The 25,817-nt window shown below is 43.6% G+C and overlaps 2 protein-coding genes across 2 annotated transcripts; both read left to right on the top strand.

The window, feature by feature from the left end:
- Nucleotides 1–1,491: 1,491 nt before the first annotated feature.
- ahsg1 (alpha-2-HS-glycoprotein 1) lies at nucleotides 1,492–6,489 on the top strand. The gene is made up of 7 exons (XM_081383707.1): nucleotides 1,492–1,717; nucleotides 1,844–1,951; nucleotides 2,048–2,132; nucleotides 2,346–2,512; nucleotides 3,477–3,593; nucleotides 5,134–5,223; nucleotides 5,319–6,489. The coding sequence occupies exons 1-7, from the start codon at nucleotides 1,514–1,516 to the stop codon at nucleotides 5,940–5,942; spliced, it is 1,395 nt and encodes a 464-aa protein (XP_081239833.1). The 5' UTR covers nucleotides 1,492–1,513; the 3' UTR covers nucleotides 5,943–6,489.
- A 3,393-nt stretch (nucleotides 6,490–9,882) lies between these two features.
- On the top strand, nucleotides 9,883–25,731 carry fetub (fetuin B). The gene is made up of 7 exons (XM_081384394.1): nucleotides 9,883–10,251; nucleotides 12,539–12,652; nucleotides 12,740–12,827; nucleotides 22,037–22,203; nucleotides 22,316–22,429; nucleotides 22,538–22,624; nucleotides 24,776–25,731. Exons 1-7 carry the CDS (start codon nucleotides 10,054–10,056, stop codon nucleotides 25,415–25,417), a joined length of 1,410 nt encoding a protein of 469 aa, XP_081240520.1. The 5' UTR covers nucleotides 9,883–10,053; the 3' UTR covers nucleotides 25,418–25,731.
- Nucleotides 25,732–25,817: the final 86 nt, after the last annotated feature.

Here is a 25,817-nt window from a genome sequence, read left to right as displayed (position 1 = left end):
AGTAAACTACCAATATATGCTTATTTTTTACAATTGTAGAACATTCTGGAAAAAATTTTTATAACAACTTTTAATGGTTGCCTATGGCATCTGCTGTAACCTTACAGTTCAAACAACCATACTGAACATTACACGGAAGAGCATTGATTAACGATTTACTTGAAGCCTTTTTCATTATAAAATCATTTTAATGCATTAATTATGCCTTTTAATGCACCTTATAATATGGTCTCATAATTGTAACCCAGTTATAATACATTATAGTACTTATCTACTATCATTAAAAACACTTTTTTTCATTAAAACACGCCAAACACATAGACATACAAACTTTATTATATACAGAAACTTGTATATTTAACAAATATTCTGTATTAAGTCATTCTTCTACTATTAAAACAAGCTTCTAGTGCCACCCCCATGAGTCCAAAGTCAGTGCTTGATTGCAAAATGGATGACAGGCACTGAGAGGCGTGTGTTGAATGAAATGGAAAATAAAAAACTTTATATTGACTTCTAAAGCCACTCTTTGTTACGCCTTTTCAATGCACTAATTGAACAATATGCAATTGTGCACTTCAATTCAATGCACATATGCAATAATATTAGGTTTTTGAATTGTCTGTCGTTTGGGGACTTTTGTCTGCAATTTATTGCGGTTAATTTGCGGTTAAAGGCACAATGTATGATAAATATAATAAAACGTTTTTAATCAGTTGACAGCCCTAGCATAATACAAATGACATAAAATTAATAACACTTATTTAATGTAAATTATAATCAAATATTTGTATGCATGATTTGCACTGAAGATGCAAAACCTATAAAAATGAATGTTAACGCATTTATTGGCATGACCCATTAATCATAATTTAGAAACACAAAAGCTACACCGCAAAAAAATATTTTACAATGGATTTAGAAAATACTGTTTCAGCCTTATATACTTTAAAATTTCACATATTTCACGTATAATTCAATGTGTTACTTGCCGTTTCTTTGTAATTTGTGAAATATACAAGCAATTTCTGATTTAAAATTGGGTAACACTTTATTTTACCATGTCATTGTTACACGTTACATGTAGTTACTATAGTAAAAACTGTAAATTATACATAATGTTACTAACCCTAAACCAAACCAAAGCCTAATCCTAACCCTATAGTAAATACATGTAACTTAATATTACTCAGTACTGTATAATTACAGTAACAAAGACACCTTAAAATAAAATGTAACCCAAAATTGTTGTTCCTACACCAAATGTTTCCCAGTGTACTTTAATTCCAAAAAAAAACCTCAAAGTGATGGTGATTTCTGCTTAATAGTTAGCCTGAGTTAACTATCCTCTCTCGCATGACATTCGCTCATGTCCCATTTTTATATTTGTGTTGACATCATTTACATTGGCAAGCAACTCTGGCTCAAAATTGTTTGCTTATGTCCCCCGACGGTGTATATTATAAAGGTCTGGGCGAGAGAAGAGAACTTTTACTTGGTGGAAGATTGCAGTATGAGAGAGCTGGTGATATTAGCAGCTTTGGTCTCGGCTCTACACGCGGCCGGCCTCCAAAAAGTCAGTGATGTTGGGTACAAGTGCCAAGCAGATCAGGACAAAAACGCCACGTTAGCCGCCGAGCGGTTCATTAATGAACATCACCGCCATGGATACAAGTTCAAATTCGTCTCGCTGGACAGTCGCAGTGCAGAGAAGAAGGTGAGCTTTCATGACAGTCTCTTCCTGTGTTTCAGATTCTCAAAAGAGTGCTTTTAGTGTATTTCACCAACATAATGAAAGAAAAAAAGATTTTCATGATGTGCAAACTGTCTTGTTTCTGCGCAGATGGATCCTTGTGAGGTCGTCTTGGGAATTACCTTAGAGGAAACTGAATGCCACATTGCCAGTCCCAAACCTTTAGATCAGTGTACGACTAGAAGCGAAGCGCAGACGGTGAGCTGAACATCACAGACTCAGATACACTGCCTGTTATTGCTCTGAATATGACTTTTGTGAGTGGTTAACAGCCTTTTAATGTTCTCTTAATAGAAAGTGACAGCGAAATGTAATGTGACGGTCTCCAGCTTTAAGGGAAGAGCAGCCGTGAAGCGCTACATCTGTGACACTGAAGCAGGTGCTGTAAACAAACCAACAGAGTGACTTTCTTATTTAGTAGATCAACACTCTAGCCTTTCAAAGAACCCATAGCAATGTTTAAGCTCACTTTGTCAAAGAGTACATAATTTAGAAAATGCAACTCATGTAAAATTATAATTATGCATAGTCAAATTAAGTCACATTTCACATAGTGATTGTATATTGCTCATAGTTTTGTATTTTGTTCCAGGTTCACATCAAATACTTGTGGCAAAATGCCCTGACTGCCCCAGTCTACTGCCCTTGCACGATCCGAAGGGTCTGGAGAGTGTGCAAACCGCCCTGCAGAAATTCAACAAAGACTCCAGTCATGCATCTTACTTTAAACTGCTGGAAGTGGGAAGGATCAGAACACAGGTGACGTCTTTCAGACTCGGGTGAAGCTTGAATATTCTATGCGAGTACATGAATGGAAATGGAAAACGGAAATTACACGATTTTACGCGTCATTCCATTCCAAAGTTGTCAAAATGCAACTTGTAACGCAGCGTAAATACCCGCTAAGTAATAGAGCGACAGTTTGAAGCAAGTTTGCTAAAATTTAACAATTTTCCGCAATGTGAATATTGAATTTAATGACACAGACAACTGAAGGGGAAAACACAGACACGCCAAACCAACATAAAAAAAAACTAGCGCCGTCAAAAGCTGAGTGTGTTGTCGCCTGGCTATGTCAGTGTCTGAGCTAAAGCGCACACAGTGCAAAGACTGAGAGAAAATAACTCTCCAAACCAGTAGGTGGCAGTATGTGTTCGTCATTTTTCACCAATTCCACTCAACACTGATAGATTCAATAAAAATATTGACATTTCTGCAAAACTTCTTTGCGCATTTTGTGACAGTTTTTGAATTGAAATGTCCAGCGAATAGTGCTAAAAGCGTGTTCAGTTTTATCAGACACCGATGAATGTGTAAATCTGGCAACGTTTTATTGAGTTGGTTGTTTTACGTATCACCGCAGTTCTGAATTGTAACGTCCGGTGAATGGTGCTACATCTATGGGGAAAATGCAGGATAGTCCCGAAATTGGGAGCTTTGTCCTGCGTCCTGCAAGACATTAGCAGTGTCCCGTATTTCAGTTATATCTGTATTATTTTCTGTATTAATACCACTATAAGAAATAAAATAATAATCAAAAGTGCATTTGAAATATTTCAAAATATGCGTTTCGATATGGGTGTGTATAGTGTACAATACAGAGCAAAACGTCCAAGTTTAATTTTCAAACGGACAATAGTTTGAAGACGGTATTTTTTCAAACATTCTTTGCTTGCATGTGGTTTGCAACTGAATGTTAACAGAATATTTGTCTGTTTCTTAGTGGATGAGTTTCGGTCAAAGCTTTTTTGCTGAATTTGCCATTATGGAGACAAACTGTTCAAAGGAGGAAGCATCCCAGAAGCCAGAAGCATGCAAGGCTTTATGTGGAGATCAGGCTGTAAGTGCACAACGTTCAATACTTTAGAACTTATTTCATTAATTACTATAATTAAAGGAAGACAGTACAGCAAAAAACATTGTCTTTTAAGTCAATTTTGAGATTTTGGGCTATTATACTCCGATAACTCCCATAGTCTTATGTCAGACTAAGAAAACATCCAAAATACACAATTAAATGTTTATTTAATTACACTTTATCTATTTGTGTCTGTAGATTTTTAAGGCTATGTTTGGTTCCATGGACTATTATTTTGACATTCTGTTCCTGTTTCTCCTCTCTGTTTAGTTTTGGTTTCCTTAGTTACTGATTTTGTTCTTGTTTGTTTCTGTAGTTACATTATTATTTACACATGTGTCTTGTTTGCTGTCCTGGTTTTTCCTGTTCTGCTACCCATTCTGTTTTAGTTTATAAATGACTTACTGTTGAAGACTTCTCATCCCATTTGACAAGCCGTTACAGAAGAACCACCATCTACAGAGTAAAGAAATTAGTGTTGGACATCAGCCAATCATCTCCTTCTCAAATATCAAAGGGATCGTTCCCTCACACACTATCCTGACCACTCCCTCTGTGTGTTCTACAATACCAGCCTTAACAAGTGCTCCAAGGCCACGGAAGGGGGGGTCCTTCCGTGGACCCCATGCTAGAGCCCATTCCTGCTACAGAACCAGAGCCTGCAGCCAGGTCTGGCTGCCCAGTCCATTATAGGGCCAGGAGATGAGCACTGGATCATTAATTTGTGGTTTGAGGATCCAAGTCCCCACCCTTGAACTTTTCCCTCCTCTGCCTGTCCCGTAGGGCTGCCTCCTTCCTCCTCGGTTGATCCAGCCCAGCTTCCAAGCTCCTTTGTGCCAGTCAGTCCCGTTCCCTCTGCTGACTCCGTCCAGTTCCCAGGTTTGGCAGTCTCTGCTGGTTCTGTTCAGCTCTCTAGCCCCACCTCGGGCTTTCCGATCCCCAGCTCTGCCCTGTGAGGCAGATTCCCCTGCTCAGAGCCCCTGACTCCACCTCAGTCTGTCAGCCCTTTGGCATTGCCTTGGCTCCACGCTCCCTCGTCTCCACCGTGGTCTGTCATGTCTTCGCCTCGGTCACCCTGGCTTCGCTGCAGACTTTTGGGCCTCAGGCTATGCCTCAGTCCTCCATTCCTCTGGCTCCACCAGGCTCCTCCTTCCCTACGGTTCCTCCTTTGTCCTTGCTCCCTTTGGCGTCACCCTGGTCTTCCGAGTCCCTGGCTCCACCTCGGTCCTGCAAGCAAGCAGCTCCGCCTAGGCTTTCCAGACCAGCAGTGTTTATGCCTGTTGACAGTGTTTTCTGATTTATAGAAAGAGATATCCAAAATCTGCCCTAAACCTTTAACTATAATTTCAACAAAATTAAACAACAATTTTGAACCAGGCTTTATCAAGCTCTGTCTTGGAACTTTATGCAAATACAAAACAGTTTTCTTAACCTACTGTTGTTAATCAACTGGGGAAAACATGGTGATACGGTTCAAGATCTGTAGTTATGAACACCTCTCTTTCTCTTTTTCTTTCTCTAGCGGTATGGGTTCTGTAAGTCCTCTAAATTCGGAACTCCGGTACCAGGGGTTGATGGTCTAGAAGTGGAATGTACAGTTTATGAAGCTCAGGTATACGTCTCGATAACACACTTAAACTGGAACAGCAAGTCCCGGTTATTTTCTTCTCTCTAGCTATGTAATCATTGTGCTCTAATTGTTTCCAGAACTTAACTCATCCATGGCAACACCCCGCTCAGTCAAAGAGAGACTGTAAATCCCATGGACCCCATCGCCATCCAGGACATCAACCAGGGCATGATCACCCCCATCGCCCGGGACATGGCAGCCATGATCACAAAGAGAAAACACCTGACCAAAGGGGCCGTCCAGAACATGCTGGCCATGACCACAAAGAGAAAACACCTGACCAAAGGGGCCGTCCAGAACATGCTGGCCATGACCACAAAGAGAAAACACCTGACCAAAGGGGCCGTCCTGAACATGCTGGCCATGACCACAAAGACAAAACACCTGGCCAAAGGGGCCGTCCAGAACATGCTGGCCATGACCACAAAGACAAAACACCTGGCCAAATGGGCCGTCCAGACCATCCACACAACTGTCCAGAAGGCCCTTCAGGGTTTCCAGAATCAGCATCTGAGGGACACCAAGAATTCCCATGCCATGGCTTTGTAAAAATACCCCCCTCTGTTTATCCAATCTGCCCCTTCCCTCCACCACGTATCTGCACGGGCCCAGGAGTTGTGGTCCCTCCTCTTCGTGTGGGCATATCAGGATTTTTGCGCCTTCCTCCTCCTCCTCCTCCTCATCGTCATCCTCGTCAGTAACTAACAGTAAAATCTGCTGAGGAACATCCAGGTGTTATCCCATGTTGCAAGCTTTGAAAGGGAAAATATTAAAAACTGAACAACATAAGTGTGTAAATGTCTCCAGTACATTCAGTCCAATAAATACTTTACTGGACCAGTGTGATTGACTGATAAAGGTCCTGAAACACAGTATTACAATATTATAACAGCTGTGACAAGAAAATCAAATCATGTATAAATAAAAAGTTCTGTCATCAAACTCTAGATGGCGCAAGCTATCTCAACCTGCTCGTAATCACATCATTATCTATAGGGCGCAGCTGATTGGTTCCTGCTGTATCAATAGCCAATGAGCTTGCATGCTCAACCTTTGATTGATCATTGGTCTTTTGAATATAAGACTAAGAAATCATACTATAACTTTTCTACTTAGTTAAAAAAATACCATTTGCTGAGGTGATAAATGCATCAACACACAATCATCCAAGTTTACTGTCCTAATGAGAAATCAATATATACTGTATGCTATTATTCCTTAACACCAGAAGAACTAACAGTTAACCTGACTGTGTGATCCTTTACTCTTAGCATATGCTTCTGAAGAACCATAACGTTTGACACAAATGGAAAAAGTTTATTATTACTGATAATTTCAGTCAGATCTTTGTGCAGTACATTTTAGTGTGGATTGAGACATACAATGTAATACAGAATTTTAAAAGAGGCTGTTATTGAAAGATAGTTTAGTTTAAAACTATATTATATTTAACAATATACTGTACAATAAGTTCAGCTTGTGATCAGAGAAGCTTATGTGAAGGGAAGGATTCTTAAAGACAGCAGCAAAAATCTGTTTTTAAACTTTTTTAACATTACAAGTGGACTTTATCATATCATTTGAGCATTGACCCCTTTAAGCATACATAATGTTGTGTTCACAGCATCTCTACAACAACATGGTATTGACCTTGCAGCTGCAAGTATCATAGTCCACACATAGTGACATAATCTTATGTTTACACGGAAGAGTTTAGAGAAACATGCAAAGCTTAGGAATCAATTTGTAGGAATCAAAAAATGTAGTGTTCTTCCAAAAAAGTTACAGATTAAGGCACAGTCTATAAAGAACAATGAAATCAATCCATGCCTGACTTATTTGGATAGTTTAATGGCATGTTGTGTTATTAGATTAGTTTATCGGGGGGGGGGGGTAATTTTTAGTAGTCTGACTAATAAAGACATTAAAAAAGTAAAAAAATAAAAAATAAATGTTGGTCCCACTTTAATATTGTTAGGTGTCTTTAGCTACTATGTACAAATACTTAAATTCATAATTTGATATAGTGCACTTATTGTGTATATATGTCACGTGTGGTTGTTGGCAGACAGATGAGGAAGACGTATACGAATCAATTAAAAAGGTTTATTCTCTAAAAATCCAACAGAATGGCAAACAGATAGCAACACACACTTAACATACTGTAGACAACACCGGACACTGAACTCAAACAGAACTGAACATATATATGTTCAGTTCTGTTTGAGTTCAGTGTCCGGTGTTGTTTAGAGTTTAGAGAACCATGCAAAGCTTAGGAATCAATTTACATGAGTAAGATGTAGTGTTCTTCCAAAAAAGTTACAAATTAAGGCACAGTCTAAAGAACAATGAAATCAATCCACGCCTGACTTATTTGGATAGTTTAATGGTATGTTGTGTTATTAGATTAGTTTATCGGGGGGGGGGGGGGGGGGGGGAAATGATCAAAAGACAAGGTTACAGGGTTCATTTTCAGAAAAAACACAACCCAGAAATACAAACAGCAAAGACAAATTCTACAATTTCTCAGAAAATGGAATAAAAGAACTACACAGACAGTAATTTTTAGTAGTCTGACTAATAAAGACATTAAAAAAAGTAAGAAAAAAAAAATAAAAAAAAATAATGTTGGTCCCACTTTAATATTGTTAGGTGTCTTTAGCTACTATGTACAAACACTTAAATTAATAATTTGATATTTGTGACAACAAATGAGTGACCTGAAGGCAGGTGATGACAAAACATGGTGAGTCCAAACTAACGTGAATGTGACAGAACGCCCCCTCTCGGTAGGCGCGACCTCGCCCCGTGAAGAGAAGATAAAGAGGATGAGGGGATGGCGAAGGGATGGCACAGACAGGCAGATGAAGGTTCTGGGGAAGGAAGACCGGGAGGAGGACGAACAACAAAGTCCAGGGTAGTGATGAAGGTGGAGTGAGCCAAGGGGTGGCCTTGAGCAGGGGCTGATGGATTTCCATCCAGGCCACAGCCAGCGGAGTGCTCTACGGCGGTGTTGATATAAGGAGGAGCCATGGAGGAATGCTTGTGAGGGGAATGACTGGAGACGACGAAGGCGAGGATGGAGCCCACCGTGCAGCCGGTGTGGTGAAGATCCTGAGGGCCGCGACGGAGCCACAGCGACGACCTCCTGAGAGGGCGGAGGTGGAGCCTGAGGTGGTGCCAAGGGACTGAAGGGTGACAGAGATGACTGGGTGGTACAGATGACTGGAGACTGGGGGATTGGCTGGAGTTCCATGCTAAAACCAAAAAAGAATCGTGTGTTCTGAATAGACTTGAGAGGTGGTGGGAGAGGGAGGCTGGGCGGGGCCAGCGAGACAGTTAGAGGACTGACAGGTTCGGGCAGCAGTACAGGGGCAAACAAATATCCTCTCCAAAATAAACCCCAAACTTCCAAACCCTCGAAGTCCACCAGCACCGTGGCGCTATGGTCCTCGGTCGCTCTTGTGGGCGTGGGCTAATTGATCGCGGCGGTCTCCGTCACGCTACCTGCGGTCATCAGGTCATCGATCCTCGTCGTCTGGCTGGGCACTGGCTGGGCACTGGCTGGCGGCATCCTCGAAGGTGAACTCAGATCCGCAGGATGTCAGCACCCACTCCACATATGTTGCGAAGCTCCCTCGAGGAAAGTCCCCGGACAACTTGCGGTTGAGTCCGACATCCAGGAACGTGCACATGCAGTTATCCGGGAAGGTGGTCTGATGGGCGAGATCAAAAAATACTTCAAAATCTCTCTCGAGGGAGCGTTCTCCCTGCTCAGGACACATGAGACTTAATGCTGGAAAGTCCATGGTACAAACACGTTTACTTGTTTGGTCCGGTATTCTGTCACGGGTGGTTGCTGGCAGACAGATGAGGAAGACGTATACGAATCAATTCAAAAGGTTTATTCTCTAAATATCCAACAGAAAGGTGAACAGATAGCAACACACACTTAACATAGACAACATGTCCATGAGTGACGAAGGCAGGTGATGACAAAACATGGCGACTCCAAACTAACGTGAATGTGACAACATACATGTTTTTACATTGAACTTGCGTATTTTTTTAAAAATGTATGTAATTACAGCAGTTATTTATATCTATAAGTATCTATAACTACACCGTTGACCTTAACCCACCCTTACCACCAAACCCGTCCCTAAACTGACCCGTATCCGCCTCAATATCAGCAAGTGCTGTGTAATACAGCATCAACACAATCAGTACATTGTGATCAGTGCAAACGTATTTATTGATGTAAGCGCATAGTAATTTAGGAAACTTAAAGTGTGACCAAAATGTTCTATTTAATAAAAACAAATCTTTACATACTAAATAGAGTTAAAATAAAGTTCAGTATCCTGTTAATTAAATCATTAGTTAATAATGGGGTCGCACTGTTTCCTGGGATCGACCCTATTTTAAGTACGGCGAGATAATATCATTGGCCTCAGGTTGCAACATAAGTAGAAAGTGATACAAAATCCACAGTTGCTTTGATTAGGGTTCATAGGGTTTGATTGATAACCTCAGTTTGCAAACACTGCGGTTTTTGAACTCGTCATCAAACAGTAAGCCACACAGATCTACAGCATGTTGCAACCTGCCCGCTCCCTTAAATCAATCATCCATTTGATCACACTAAGAGTGAGTGCAAGGGGACTGTGATGTTGATTGAAACTCAATCAGGCGCCAGTAGCCAATCAGGAGAAGAGAGAGGGGTTTGTGGCTTTTAAATGACATATAAACAAGCTTCCATGGAGCATCTAGTCTTGTTGCTGTGTCTGGGAGAACGAGTGCAGCTCCACCATGAAGCAGTGTGTGGCATTGATGATGGCTTTGCTGTGTGTCCACGGGGCCCCTGTGGACGTTTTGGCCCCTGGATCCTGCCAAGATGCTGTAGCGAGCGGTGCTGCCGCTGAAGCTCTGAACAAAATCAATCTGGACCGCACCGAGGGCTACGTCTTCGGCCTGGATCGTCTCAGCAATGTCCATCACATGAAGCACGTGAGTCATTTTCAGGTTCTTGAGTTCATATGGATACTTTTACATTCCAAGTCAACAGACAGTATTAAAAGAGTAATAATTGATTTAAAAGTCATTTAATCTCAACTATTTTTAGGGATCCTATTGTCAAGTCAAGTCATCTTCATTTATATAGCGCTTTTAACAATGTAGATTGTTTCAAAGCTGCTTTACATTGATAATAGGAAATTACAGTAACAGAGATTGTTTTGGCTTTATAGCAGAGTTCGAATTGTGTCAAAGCCCCCCCCCCCCAAAAAAACCGTTATAATATACATATTTTCATTTATTTATTTCATATAATACTATAATTTCATTTACTTAACTTTTAGTGTATCAGAACGTTTTTGCAGCTGAGTATTAACTCATAATTGTGCATTACTAACAATTATACATTATTATGAGCATTAACTCATAATAATGCATAATTGTTGAACAAAGACTTTTCTCCACCCAAAATCTATGTAATAATCTGTGTTTTTCCTGGCTCCAAATGAGGCGTAGGTGCTAAAATCCCGATCATGTGTTTTAAGATAATTAAATATGTATTTTTCGTAGACCAACACATAGCCTACTTTGTTTCCCACTGTATTTTTGGCCCCTTATATAGAGACAAGTCCAAATAAGGGGCCGTCTGTAAAGTGCAAATCCCAAAACCCTTCTGCACATTTTATATTATTAAACATATTCAATAGCTTCACTGTGACACACTGTACTGTCAGTACAGTGTGTCAGTGTCACAGTGAAGCTATTGAATATGTTTAATAATATAAAATGTGCAGAATTGTCACCAAATTCAGTTCACACATCACTGCTCTCCTGCTGGTTATACATTACTTAGTTTGATAAAAAATGCAGAATTTTTATGATTATTTATTATGACAAAAAAGCAATAACTTCACCCTTTTTAGAAAAAAAAATTTAAATAGTGTAGGCTACATACAGTGTACAGTGTAATGCCATCAAATTCAGTAAGCAAATATAATGCAAAAGCTGCGTAGCCTACAGTACCAATATAATTTGTGTAAAGAATAGGCCTACTTATTTTTTATGCGCAATTACTTCCCAAACTAATTGTTGTAAGCCTATAACCAACATTAGAGCAGTGATGTGTCATGTGTGAACTAAATTTGGTGTGTTACAGTGAAGTTATTGAATATTTTTCATAATATAAAATGTGCAAAAGCAGTGTAGTATGACCAGTGGGTCACCATTGATGTGTAAACTGAATTGGGTGGCACTACAGTTTGTAACATTGAAGTTAATGACTATTTTTGTATTTTTGACTATGAGTTGATGCTGTAGTCGTTTTTTGGGTTATATTGCACTTTGCAGACGATCCCTTTGAACTAGTCTCTCGGCGCCTGCTAATAGAGATCCATAGCCTATATTAAAAAAGCTTGTTTTGACGAGAATTGGGTTGTAGCTCGTTGTCTAGGTTACTGTGATTGTAAATAGGTGTCGTTTGTGTTTTAACAACGTTTAGCTCAAGAATAGGGAAGTTCGAATAGCCTATGTGAAGATTGCCAGCTTCACTGAACTCCTTGAGTTAAGCACTGACCGCATCTTTATATCTGAGTCCAAGTTCAAACACTATGAAACGCTCCATTGACATTCGGAGCTCTGAAACAAAAGTGCCAGCGGGACATTAAACAGGAAGTGTCTGTCCGAGCTCAAAACAGGTTTTGCGTGGGAACGCAAAAGTTTTGCGTGGGAACCCAAATAACTTTGCGAGGGAACGCAAAAGTTTTGTGTGGGAACGCAAAGTTTCTCGAGGGAACGCAAAATATATGAAAAAAAAAAAATAAATAAATAAAAAATCTCCCATCCTAAAAATATTTTCCACCACCACGTCCCTTTAGGGGCTCCGTAGTAGCGCAATACTTTGATTAAAAAAAAAAAAAAAAAAAAGATATATAGGATATATAGGCTATATATATTACCTAATAAATTATGTTTCTATTATTTTAGTTTTAATGAAAAACCAGGGGACCCCCGAGGTAATTTTTTTGGGCCTTATGGGGGGTCCCTTGATGCTTATGGGAGGTCCCGGACCCCCCCAGCCCCCCCTCAAGTTATTGCCCAGCTAAAGTTAGTTTGATTGATTCACTTCCGTCACAATGATCATTAGTTATTAACTTATGTCCTATTGTTATTGTCTTATGGTCCTACTGACCATGTCTATATAAAAGAAGGCAATGGCTTCACATTTTACATATAACACATTTTTACAAATTTTTACGAATGCTTTTTTTTTTTTTTTTTTTAGGGTGAAACAGGGATTGTCTTCTATCTCACACTTGATGTTTTGGAGACCAGTTGTCATGTCCTCAGCAAGAAGAACTGGAGGAACTGTGAGATCCGAAACCCTGAAGCGTACCCAGTATGGCTTTGCTAATCCATAAAAAAAACTAAAATAACTTGTTAATGATGTTTTGTTCTGCATTTTAACAGCCTTTTCAACCGACAGGTCTATGGACAGTGCAAAGCAGTGATGTACATGAACAGAGTTCACAGAGTCGCACGCCTGTACAGATATAGCTGTACCGTGAGGCCAGGTAATGACCAAACACCAGGGTTTTATCATCAGTGTTGGTACAAGTAACTTAAGTTATGTAATCAGATCATTTTTAAGTAACGCATTAATTTTAAATTTACAACAAAATACTTTTTGAAAAAGTATTGGAAGTTACTTAGTTCCCTTTCAGTCGCTCACGTTCGACGTAACGTCGACGTGACGACGTAATTGGGATCACTTCAGGGAGCCCTATCAACTTCGAGTGTCTACAGAACGAGCCAATGAACGTTGGCGTGCGTGAATCGCGTCACGCGCCCCGCCCCGCCGCGCGGGTATAAACAGGAAGCGGGCGCACGCACACATTGTCTTTCACTTCGGAGCCGAGCTTTTGCTTTCACTTCCGAACTCTACAGGAAAAGACTGCCTTTGAAAACGAGAAGAGGACTCTCCTTGTGTTGGTGTGACGGCGCGATCAGCGGTGGCCGCGAGCATTGCAGCTCACAACTGCTGTTTTCACAGCACTATTGTTCTGTGTTTGTGTGTGTGTGTGTCGGTTCGGTGGGCGTTTCCCCGTGTGTTCATTCACACCGCGGCTACCCCTGGGTGCCTCAGCACTGAGAGAGTTATTTTTCTATTTTTTTGTTTTCACTAAAAGAGCAACACAAGCGTGATCCTGCGTCTTTTTCAAGATGTCATTCCGCTTGTGCGTTTCTGGATGCCGTCGTTCCCTGGCGCCAGCAGATGGCCACAGTAGTTGCCTCTCGTGTTTGGGCATTCAACACGCTGAGGCAGCTTTTGTGGATAGTTCATGTTCCCATTGCGGGAATATGACTATCGCAGCGCTTAGATCGAGACTCGCTTACCTCAAGGGAGGTGCAGTCCCCTCGCCTATGCCCCGATCTAGTGTCTATTCTGCCCCGCAGAATATACCTACTTCGGTGCATGACCAGGGTGATCTGAGGATTACCGTGAGGGCTTCCCCGTCGAGTCATCCTCCGCGGGCCCCTCACGCCTCACAAGCGCTGTCGCCATTGGGGCTCCTTAGTGAACGTCTTGGTCCTTCTCCGGAACGGCCAACCGTTTCCTTTGGGGCTCCAGCTGACGATCAGATGTCGATCGCAGCATCGGAGGGGGAGCTGTCCTCTGGAAATGACGACTCGGCTGCGTTGCCCCCCTCGGGGTGTGTAGCGTTGTCCGAGCCAGATCCAGAATGGACTGCTATGCTTTCCCGGGCCGCCGAGAAGGTCGGGCTTGCGTGGAATCCTCCACCACGTCCCGAACCTTCTCGGTTGGACGATTGGTTTCTCGGGGCGGGCCGTGCTGGTTCTCAGTGCGCCGCCCCGGTACCTTTCTTTCCGGAAGTGCATGAGGAGCTTTCTAGGACGTGGAAGGCACCGTATAGTGCCCGAAGCCGTTCTAGTGGCTCCTCACCCCTCGCCACCCTCGACGGCGGGGCAGCTAAGGGGTATGTGGATATCCCCCCAGTGGAGCGGGCCGTCGCGATGCAGCTGTGTCCGGCGTCCGCTTCCTCTTGGCGGGGTAATCCACGCCTCCCGTCCAAGGCCTGTAAGTTTTCGTCCGGTCTAACGGCGAGGGCTTACAAGGCCTGTGGACAGGCTGCTTCCGCCCTCCATGCCATGGCGCTCTTGCAGGTCCACCAGGCCCAGGCGCTCATGGACATGAACGAGGGTGGTTCTGACCCAGAGCTCCTCCGGGAGCTCCGTGTGGCAACCGACCTCGCCCTCCGGGCGACGAAGGAAACCGCACGTTCAGTTGGTCAGGCGATGTCCACCATGGTGGTCCAGGAGCGCCACCTTTGGCTCAACCTGGCGGATATGAGGGACACTGATAAATATCGGTTCCTGGATGCCCCTCTTTCCCAGGTTGGGTTGTTCGGCGACGCGGTCGAGAGCTTTGCCCAACAGTTCTCGGCCGCACAGAAGCAGACGGAGGCCATCCGGCACATCCTGCCCCGGCGGACCGCTGCTGCTCCCACCCGTCCGCCGGCCGCAGACCCTCCGTCTACTCGTCGCCGAGGTCGGCCTTCTGCGGCGTCCTCCGCTCCCGCCAAGCCCCAGCAGCAGCAGCCATCATCCAGGCCTCAGCGTGGAGCAAGCCGCAGAAAGCCGACCCCGCCCGTCCAGGCCGCTGCCAAACCAGGAGGCAAGCGACGGTGCAAACGACCCTGAGACGGGCGGCCCAGAGGTGGATCAAGTTGCTCTTCAGGAGATGGCGAAGGCGCCACTCCTTCCCCCGGTGGAGGGCCGGGCGGAGAATCTTTTGTTTCCTTTTCTTTTTGTTCCGCCACTGACCCACGGGTCAGTGGTACCCACATTTTCAAAAAAAGAGCAATTTCTGAAACCTCTGGGCCCCAAGAGGGCGCGCTTGGCAGTCGACGACGCCGCCATGCCTTGTCACTCCCGAGCCCCTCTTTCATCGCCAGCGAGCAGCAGTGGCTGTGTTCCGGACGTGCGGTCGCCTCCACACACTCACTCTGCCCTTCGACGGAAGCAGGTATGTGCTGCACCACACACTCAGACCCCACTTCGGGCCGCTGTGCCGTCCGAGTCGGGTCCCTGCATTCCGCCACGCTGCCCCACCCCGGGTACGTCTGTGGTGCCGTTAGTCCCGCTTGCTCGGTCTCTGGGAGCCTGGTTAACGCTTCCCAGCCCGTCTCGCTGGCTCATCCGTACCATCAGACTCGGCTATGCGATTCAGTTCGCCCGGCGCCCCCCTGCTTTCAAGGGCATCCTGTTCACCCGTGTTCTGGCGGACAATGCCCCCGTGCTCAGGGCGGAGATCGCAGTCCTACTGGCGAAGGACGCGATCGAGCCGGTCCCTCCAGCCGATATGAAGACCGGCTTCTACAGCCCGTACTTCATTGTACCCAAGAAAGGTGGTGGGTTACGACCAATCTTGGACCTGCGCGTCCTGAACCGGTCCCTTCACAGGCTACCGTTCAAGATGCTTACGCAGAAACGCATTTTCAAATGCATCCGTCCCCAAGATTGGTTTGCAGCGATCGACCTGAAGGACGCGTACTTTCATGTCTCGATTCTCCCTCGACACAGACCGTTTCTCCGCTTTGCGTTCGAGGGACGGGCATATCAGTACAAGGTCTTACCCTTCGGGCTGGCCCTGTCGCCCCGCGTCTTCACGAAAGTCGCGGAGGCGGCCATTGCTCCCATGTGCGAGCGTGGTGTTCGCATCCTCAACTACCTCGACGACTGGCTGATTCTGGCCCAGTCGAGAGAGCAGTTGTGCGAACACAGGGACATGGTGCTCAGTCACCTCAGCCATCTAGGGCTTCGGGTCAACTGGGAAAAGAGCAAACTCACCCCCGGGCAGAGGATCTCTTTTCTTGGTATGGAGTTGGACTCGATCAACATGACAGCGCGCCTCACCGAGGCCCGTGTCCAGTCAGTGTTGAACTGCGTGAGCACGCTCAGACGCAGAACAGCGGCACCACTGAAACTGTTTCAGAGGCTCCTGGGGCATATGGCATCTGCAGCCGCGGTTACGCCGCTCGGATTGCTTCATATGAGGCCGCTCCAACACTGGCTCCACGATCGAGTCCCGAGATGGGCGTGGCAGAGCGGCTCGTGCCGGGTCCAAGTGACTCCGCACTGTCGCCAAACTCTCAGCTTGTGGTCGGACCCTTCGTTCCTGCGGGCAGGTGTTCCCCTGGAACAAGTGTCCAGGCACTCTGTGGTCTCCACGGATGCCTCTACCACCGGCTGGGGGGCCACGTACAACGGGCATGCAGCTTCAGGTCTGTGGACGGGGCCTCAACTGCATTGGCACATCAACTGCCTCGAGTTGTTAGCAGTACGTCTTGCACTGAGCCGTTTCAAAACGCTGCTACTAGGCAAGCACGTACTGGTCCGTACGGACAGCACTGCGACCGTTGCGTACATCAACCGCCAAGGTGGTCTACGCTCCCGCCGCATGTCACAACTCGCCCGCCATCTCCTCCTCTGGAGTCAGAAGCATCTGAGGTCGCTTCGTGCCGTTTACATTCCGGGCCTGCTCAACCGTGCAGCCGACGAGCTCTCACGGCAGCAGGTGCTACCGGGAGAATGGCGACTCCATCCCCAGGTGGTCCAGCTGATTTTCAGGCGCTTCGGGACCGCTCAGGTAGATCTGTTTGCCGCCCCGGACACGTCTCATTGCCAGTTGTTCTATTCCCTGACCGAGGGGACCCTCGGCACGGATGCTCTGGCACACAGCTGGCCCCGGGGCCTTCGCAAGTATGCGTTTCCCCCAGTGAGCCTTCTTGCACAGACCTTGTGCAAAGTCAGGGAGGACGAGGAGCAGGTCTTGTTAGTTGCGCCGTATTGGCCCAACCGGACCTGGTTCCCGGAACTAGTGCTCCTCGCGACAGCCCCTCCCTGGCCCATCCCTCTGAGAGAGGACCTGCTCTCTCAGAGACGGGGCACCCTATGGCACCCGCGTCCAGACCTCTGGAAACTCCATGTCTGGTCCCTGGACGGGACGCGGAGGTTCTAAGTGACCTACCCCCTGCGGTAGTTGACACCATCACTTCCGCTAGAGCCCCCTCTACGAGGCGCCTCTATGCATTGAAGTGGAACCTGTTCGTTGACTGGTGCTCCTCTCATGAGGAGAACCCCCGATCTTGCTCGATCAGAGCCGTGCTTTCCTTCCTGCAAGAAGGGCTGGAGCGAAGGCTGTCTCCCTCCACCCTTAAAGTGTATGTTGCCGCTATTGCCGCACATCACGATGCTGTTGATGGTAAGTCTTTGGGAAAGCATGACCTGATCGTCAGGTTCCTGAGGGGAGCGAGGAGACTGAATCCTCCTCGCCCACTCTCTATACCCTCTTGGGACTTGTCTCTGGTCCTTTCGGCACTTCAGAGACCACCCTTTGAGCCTCTGCAATCAGCTGAGTTAAAAATTCTGTCCTGTAAGACAGTACTCCTGGTTGCATTGGCCTCTATCAAGAGGGTAGGGGACCTGCATGCATTTTCGGTCGACGAATCGTGCCTAGAATTCGGCCCGGATAACTCTCACGTCATCCTGAGACCCCGGCCCGGATACGTGCCCAAGGTTCCTACCACTCCCTTCCGGGACCAGGTAGTGAACCTGCAAGCGCTGCCTTCGGAGGAGGCAGACCCAGCCCTGGCTTTTCTCTGTCCCGTTCGCGCTCTGCGTCTGTACGTGGACAGAACGCAAAGCCTCAGGACCTCAGATCAGCTCTTCGTCTGTTACGGAGGCCAGCAGAAAGGGAAGGCTGTCTCCAAGCAGAGGATGGCCCACTGGATAGTGGATGCCATCGCCTTGGCTTACGAAGCCCAAGGCGTGCCCTGCCCGCCTGGGTTGAAAGCCCACTCCACTAGGAGTGTCGCTTCTTCCTGGGCGCTGGCTCACGGCGCCTCGCTGACAGACATCTGTAGAGCTGCGGGCTGGGCGACACCTAACACGTTCGCTAGGTTTTATAGCTTACGTGTTGAGCCGGTTTCTTCCTGTGTGCTCGCTTCTACTAGCCGGTAACACCGAAGTTCCCGCTCTAGTGTCGGCTTGCTGCGCCACTCCCTTCCTAGGAACGGATACGTGCGCTTTTTACTCCAGTCGAGTTCCCCATTGGCGAACCCTGTGAGTTCCTCCGCACCCCTTCGGCAGTCGGACGTTGCGGAGCGTCCGACGCCAGGCCTAGTGCTCGTATGCTTGTGTAACTTGTGCTAGGCTTGGTTCCATATGTGGTGATCCCTGCGGCGATCCCATATGTGTATTCTTCCACGACCAGTTCCCTGCGGTGAGCCCGTGTCTTCCCTTGGCAGAGTCTGCTCTGCCGTCACTGTCCGGTGTGTCTCCCCCTTCGGGTGGAGCCACCCCAGTGACATTCCATATGTCGCACTGCCCCTTCGGCCAGTCCATATGTGTATTCTCCACATGTTACCTCCCTTCGGGCAGGATGTGGCTCCGCAGCGTTCTTTCCCCTGGAGAGGTACGCTTTCCCAGTGTTATCCAAGAGTTCCGCTGTGTGGGGTATAATGGAACAGCAGTTGAACTCCCTCTACGCAGATCTTCCGCCCCAGCAGTTGGGGGTCTGAGAGTCTTGCGTAGGGCGCTGGATGTGGCAGCAACCGTGGCGTTTTCCATGGGATCCCAATTACGTCGTCACGTCGACGTTACGTCGAACGTGAGCGACTGAAAGGGAACGTCTCGGTTACTGATGTAACCCTCGTTCCCTGAAGGAGGGAACGGGAGACGTAACGTCCCGTCGCCACCGTTGCTGACCATCGCTGCATGGCCGTCACAAATCTCGGCTCCTCAGCGAAAAACAATGTGTGCGTGCGCCCGCTTCCTGTTTATACCCGCGCGGCGGGGCGGGGCGCGTGGCGCGATTCACGCACGCCAACGTTCATTGGCTCGTTCTGTAGACACTCGAAGTTGATAGGGCTCCCTGAAGTGATCCCAATTACGTCGTCACGTCGACGTTACGTCTCCCGTTCCCTCCTTCAGGGAACGAGGGTTACATCAGTAACCGAGACGTTTTCCCATTTATTGACTGACAGCTCTCCTGTCCTCATGTTGAGAGTAACCATGAGTGCAGAGGCGTTGTGTGTGAACATGACAGATTGTACATTAATGAGATGTATTTACTCATCTCATTTGCACAAAAAAATTAAATAAAAATAACCAGCGTTCCTCAAAATGGGAAAAAATCTATGAAATGCAAAATCCGAATACTACTCAAACCTCCAATAATTCACTATGTTAAATAAAACAAATACTTGTATGCATTTTATCTTACTTTATTGACCAATGTACTTGTTGCTGACTTTCAATGATTCAGCGAAACCATAAGAAGAATTACTTTAGAATTTTTGTTTTGATTGGTGAAGTAAGTGTTAAACTTTCTTCTCCTGCATCCTATTCTTCAGCAATCCAGAATAGCAGAAAGGTTTGCTTGAGCTGCACTCTAACTGTACATGTGCAAATTACCTTTTCCTTCAGCCTTATTATTTCAAATTTGGTGTGAAAGGGCCTTTATATTTGCCCAAACATTTTCATAACCCCCACCCCCCCCCCCCAAAAAAAAAAAAAAAAAAAAAAAACAAGCTCAGCCCAGGTGAGAAAAAGTAACACAAGAGTAACGTAACGCATTACTTTTCTTAAAGCTGCAGTCTGTAGTTTTTCCTCTTTGTCGCCATCTCTGTTCGAAATCTGCAATTGCAGTTATTCGTGGAGTTATCAACTTTACGTGGGTTGTGCCTCGACACGGCACAGCGTGGATGAATCCAGTGTTTTGAGGAGAATGTGCGGCTGTCAGTGGTGTGATGTCATTCGTCATTCGCAATCACAGATTCTACTTTTTGGAAGTATGACCAACATAAGAATTTTTACCGTAAAATGTCACCTGAACAAGTAAGTAACATCCACTTTTGTTCTGACCAACTAAGAGCTACATCAAACAAAAAGCATTGCAGTAAATCGCGCCGATTAAATCTAACGATCGCTTATCATATCACATCAAACCGTGCAAATTATACTTTGTTCTCAAATTGTTAATGTTAACAATATGGGGCGCCGTTTGTAAAGCGGCTCACGCTGAAAATAACAGCAACATTTTGTCACATTTAGCCTCAAACAATGTTTAAAAAACTGGTATGAATTTTTGACGGTCGCTTTTTAGCACATTTACAACAATATTTGTCAACTTATAGATATTTTAAATAGTTAAATCTAAATATTAAATGTTTAGATTTAATCTTAACATTTAGGTGTAACATTTAATATTTAGATTTAACTATTTAAAATATCTCTAAGTTGACAAATATTGTTCATATCAGTTTTTTAAATATTGTTTGAAACTAAATGTGACAAAATGTTGCTGTTATTTTCAACGTGAGCCGCTTTACAAACGGCGCCCCATATTACAACATCAGCATTGCGTGACTACATTTAATGCCTTTCCGATATTTATCCTTGTTTTCGCATCGGCCGGTTGCAGTCTCCTTTTTTTCCGAAGTCTGAAGTCTTTCACGTTTGTTCGGGTGAATCTCCAGTTGGTGATTGTTGTTTGAACTTTTCATCAAATTGATCATTTTAATTATATCAAGTGCTGTGAAAAGAGGCTATAAATCTCCTCCTCCAGCATCCTCACACTCATAGCCGACTAGCCGAGACTTTTCTTTATGTGGACAGATGTGACGTAATGACGCAAAGACATGCTCGAATTTCCCGCGGAAATCCACTAGTACCACTGAGATTAAAAACATTATTACAAGCTTACCGTTGTGAATCGAGCTACGGCAAGCAGAGAGTTTTGAACACTGGCTGGTTTATGTACTTCCTCAAAAATTTATTTTGGATAATTTTTAACCCAAAAAAGCTACGGACTGCAGCTTTAAAAAGTAACTAACGCAATTAGCCCGCAGAAGATCTTCCTTTCGGAGTCACATCCTGGGCCTTCCCGGTCAGAAGTGACCGGAGGCCTAAAAATGAAACTTCCTCCATCCCAGTAAAACCAATGCAATTTATTTTTGTTCTATAATATTTATTCTTTTTAATTTTGTATTTTGAGATCATTTTATTGAATTTATTAATATTTATGCAATATTTATGGTCTATTTTTGCCATTGAAATTATTTTTTTATAATTTTATTTATGCAGTATTTTAGTTTAATATAGATCTAGGCCTTCAAAAAAAAAGTTTGAAGCAGATTAGCACAATCTGGTGAGAGTATGGAGAGAAAGCCTAGAACCATGGTGTAACCACTAGATGGCATCTACAGTTCTCTATGGAGAGGCATGTGAATTCCCCAGCTGTTTATGGACACATTTACTTTTTTTTTTTTTTTTACAGAATTTGTAACAAAAATGCAATTCATTCAATTATAACACTTAATGTAAAATAATTTTTTTTTTTTTTTTGTCAATTTCCCATTCATTTCCTATGGGGGTCATTTTTGAGCGAAGACCACAAGTGTGACTATTTTTTTTACGACCACTTGGCACGCTCGAATCATGACCTCACTTTTTGTGTGTGTGCACATACCTAGTGCCATAAAAGTCACCAAGTTTCATAACATTCCGATGAAGCTGTGATTTTTAGAAATTCAAAACAGAAAATGTTTCGGTCAGAAATGACCGAGGACCGTCTGAGGGTTAGTTACGTTTTAAGGGAGTAACACAATATTGTAATGCATTACTTTTCAAAGTAACTTTGGTTTATCTTCATATGCTGACAGAAGGCAAATGCAGTAACATGACTCTCGCTCGGCAGTGCCCGCCTCCAAAATCAGGGAACGGTGCCCAGATTGCCCTGTCCAGCTCCCTCAGGACCACGAGGAAGCCTTGAAGACCGTGAAGATGGGCATGGAGAAGTACAATAATGAGAGTGCGCTGGCCAACTACTTTGTTCCTCTGAACATTACAAAAGTCTCCGCATCGGTAAGTAAGTGAGCAAGTAACTTAGCAAGAGGAAAAAAATGAGGAAGAACACTTTTTTTTGTACAGAAAGCTTAATGTGGACATGATATTTGTATATGATTCGTCTTTATAGTTTCACTTTGGAAGGTTCTACACTGTGGAGTTCACCATCCAGGAGACGGCCTGCTCCTCCAAAACCGCTGTAGCTGATTTCTCCAAATGTGAGGTCATGGCATGTGAGTTTGCGGTAAGTTCTGTAGGAGATGCATAGAAATACAATCATCGTATGCTGTGTTCGTCTTTGCTGTTTAAAGGGAATATTTATCACATGTGTTCCTGATCTTTCACTGTGTAGCACAAAGGATTCTGCAAAGTGTCTCACTCTGTCCCAGCCATGGGCGAGGAGCACCTCAGTGTTCAGTGCGAGATCTTCGAACCGGAGGTAAGATGACCCGTTTCCAACAGCACTTGAGTGTGTGTTTGAGATCAAAACAGGGAATATACTGCAAAATATAATGCGATATATTACCCAATACGGTAACACTTTATAATAACTGCACGCTATTAATCATTAGTTAAGCATTACTAAACAGTTAATTAATCATTTATAAAGCATTAATATACATTAATAAGCACTTTATAAATACAGTTATAAATGCTTTTTTCTTGTACTGTAAGCATATCTATAATGTGTTTAATAATTGTATTTTCATACTTTATTAATGATCAATTTATCATTTCTAAATGAAGTATAGCATTATTTACAAACCAGTAACATTATTTACCATTATTTACAATCTAGGTGTTGTCATTGATTAATAAGATCACAAGTGTAAGTGAATGTAGTAAATGCAGGTTGTTATAAAGCATTTAGTAGTGGTCAGTTCACTATTTTGTGAGCTCATCTAAAGTGAGGACTAGTTATGACTCATTTATTTTCTAAACAGAAAAAGGAAACAAACAAAACAGTGATACAGAACATATACATTTTTAACATCCTTTAAATCTCCTTTATAAATGCTTTATAAGACATAACTAGTCCTCACTTTAGATGAGCTCACAAAAATAGTGAACTGACCACTACTAAATGCTTTATAACTACCTGAATTAATCATGAATTACAGTAGAAATACATGTTAATAAAGCATGTATTAACACACTAGTAACTATTACTATATGTCTGAATAATATGTATTTAAACAGTTTATTAATCATTTACTTACACTTTCTAAGTGATCTTATGAACCACTGACAACTCCTGAATAACCGGTTTGTAAATAATGCAATACTTTATTTAGAAATGATAAATTGATCATTAATAAAGTATGGAAATACAATTATTAAACACATTATAGATATGCTTATAAATCAAGAACAAAGCATTTATAACTGTATTTATAAACTGCTTATTAATGTCTATTAATTCTATATAAATGATGAATTAACTGTTTACTAATATTTAACTAGTGATTAATAGCATGCAGTTATTATAAAGTGTTACCAAGTATAATACATTTCCATAAATGGGAAACTAGTGCTTATGTTTTTCAATATACTGCAATATATGCATGCATGGCTATATATTAATATATATAAAATATCTATAAATGAAGACAAAAATATCATTACATGTAATATTCACAAAGTTTTATCCTTCATGGTGTACATATATTGCACATACATGTTCCCATATAAGTGTGAATGTATGTTCGCACACATATATACACACATTCACAGAATGAGTTACAACAGATTTCTAGTTCCCAGCATGCTTTGCTTCTGACCGTTAAAGTTAAGTTTTATTTTATGTGTTTTGCTCAATATTAATATAGGGAGAGATCTGTTAGTGTTACTGTTCTATTATTTTGGAATTTAAAAGGTTTTCTGTGTGTGTTTTTGGGGTCATTGTGCTGAAGAGTAGAGCCTGTGGTTCGGGTGACGTTTGGCCAAACACCATTTAGACTATAATTACTTTTTTTTTTTTTTAAGTACTTGCTGTGCATTCCTAGCTAAAAACTTTAGTACATGCAGGTGTGCTTTTGTTAACTAGCTTGAAAATATGAAACATTTATAATGTAAATAATTAAAAATATAAGAAATATTTTACATTATGTCTCTATATATAAAAGGTGTTTATGCTGCATTAGTAAATATATCTGCAATATATTACACATGCAGTACCATATCTGAACACATATACATCTATATATTATGAAGTGTATTACTGAATATAATATTACATACATTATGATATATTAATAAATATATTGTCATTGTTTTTCAATATATTGTAATATATTAACCAATATTATTATTCTATATACTTTCAAATATTCGGTTAAACCATTTAAAATATTGATCATTCATATATATTATGAATTATTTATTATAAATATATTTTCTTTTCATGCAAGAATGCAGTGATAGGCGATTTATATACCGTAAAAGTTGTCAGGGACAACTTGGTGAAAATAAAACTGAGAAAGAGTCCACATTGTTCATTTACATATACTACTACCAACATTGTAACCATACAAAACTGGTTGAAAATAAGCCAGGTTACTCTTAAATTGTCATTTACTGTTGTTTTTAGGCGGCTGAAGAGCAGAAGAAAAAGCACTTGATCGGAGGTGAACTGGATCACAGTCACAACAGCACAACCGGCTCGTCTTCAGGACACGACCATGAGCACGACCACACCAAACCCCACACACACACTCACGAACACGGCGAGGGCCACGCACACACCCACTCTCACGATCACGAGCATGTTCACGCCCATCACGCCAAGGCCCATGAGCACGCTCAGGGCGAGTGGGAGCACCACCACCACCAGTACGCTCACAAGAGGGAGGAGACCCATGAGCACGACCACGAGCTGGTCCTGGACCACGAGCACAAACACAGACACCTCCACGAGCACGAGCACCACCACCACCACCACCAGCATGCGCAGCAAACCCCAGTGAGGCGCCCTGAAGGGATGGTCAGCGTCCTTCCTCCTGTGGATAAGCCCATGACCCTTCCGTCGTTCCCCGAGAGTCCTGCTGCAGGACCTCCACAGGCCTCCACCCTCCCGTTCCTCCCGGACCCCCAGATCCCAGGACAGAGGGAGCCCAGCATCCAGGCCTTCCCCAGCACCACGTCCCCCGAGTGCCCTGCTCCCTCCACCATCGAGAACGGGTTCCTCAAGCAGATCGTCAGTGAGGATCCGCTCTTTAAAGCCACTGTCTAGAGACCTTTGAATGTGTACAGTGTCAGAAATACTGCAAGCGGTGCTATTATGCTTTGTGCAATAAAGCATGTTTTGGCAGTCATTGATGCTTGTGTGATTAGCTTTCTTTTTAGATGTACAGCAGTCATTTTCATGAAGGTATGGCAACATTGAGCAAGTCCAGTGGTGTAATGTAACCAAGTAATAATACTTTGTTACAGTCCTTAAGTCATTTTTTTTGTTGAGAATCTGCACTTTACTGTGAGTTTTTATTTCTTTCAAATTTTACTTTTACTCCACTACATTTCCTAAATAAAATGTAAACTTTTACTCTGATACATTTTCCCCGAAGAAAATTCATACTTACTACAGTTACTTCTTAAATTAACTTAATACTTTTATTCAAATGTGGCTTTCAGGT

The sequence above is a fragment of the Scardinius erythrophthalmus genome (assembly GCF_964197995.2).
Source record: "Scardinius erythrophthalmus genome assembly, chromosome: 14".
In the NCBI taxonomy this organism is placed as follows: Eukaryota; Metazoa; Chordata; class Actinopteri; order Cypriniformes; family Leuciscidae; genus Scardinius; species Scardinius erythrophthalmus.
This window is presented reverse-complemented; position numbering and strand designations above follow the sequence as displayed.

Coding starts and splice junctions, on each gene's coding strand:
- fetub (XM_081384394.1), top strand. CDS start 10,054: ATGAAGCAGTGTGTGGCATTGATGATGGCTTTGCTGTGTGTCCACGGG. Junction 12,653..12,739: donor GAAACCCTGAAGCGTACCCA/GTATGGCTTTGC, acceptor TTCAACCGACAG/GTCTATGGACAGTGCAAAGC. Junction 22,625..24,775: donor GCGAGATCTTCGAACCGGAG/GTAAGATGACCC, acceptor TGTTGTTTTTAG/GCGGCTGAAGAGCAGAAGAA.
- ahsg1 (XM_081383707.1), top strand. CDS start 1,514: ATGAGAGAGCTGGTGATATTAGCAGCTTTGGTCTCGGCTCTACACGCG. Junction 2,133..2,345: donor CATCTGTGACACTGAAGCAG/GTGCTGTAAACA, acceptor ATTTTGTTCCAG/GTTCACATCAAATACTTGTG. Junction 2,513..3,476: donor TGGGAAGGATCAGAACACAG/GTGACGTCTTTC, acceptor TCTGTTTCTTAG/TGGATGAGTTTCGGTCAAAG.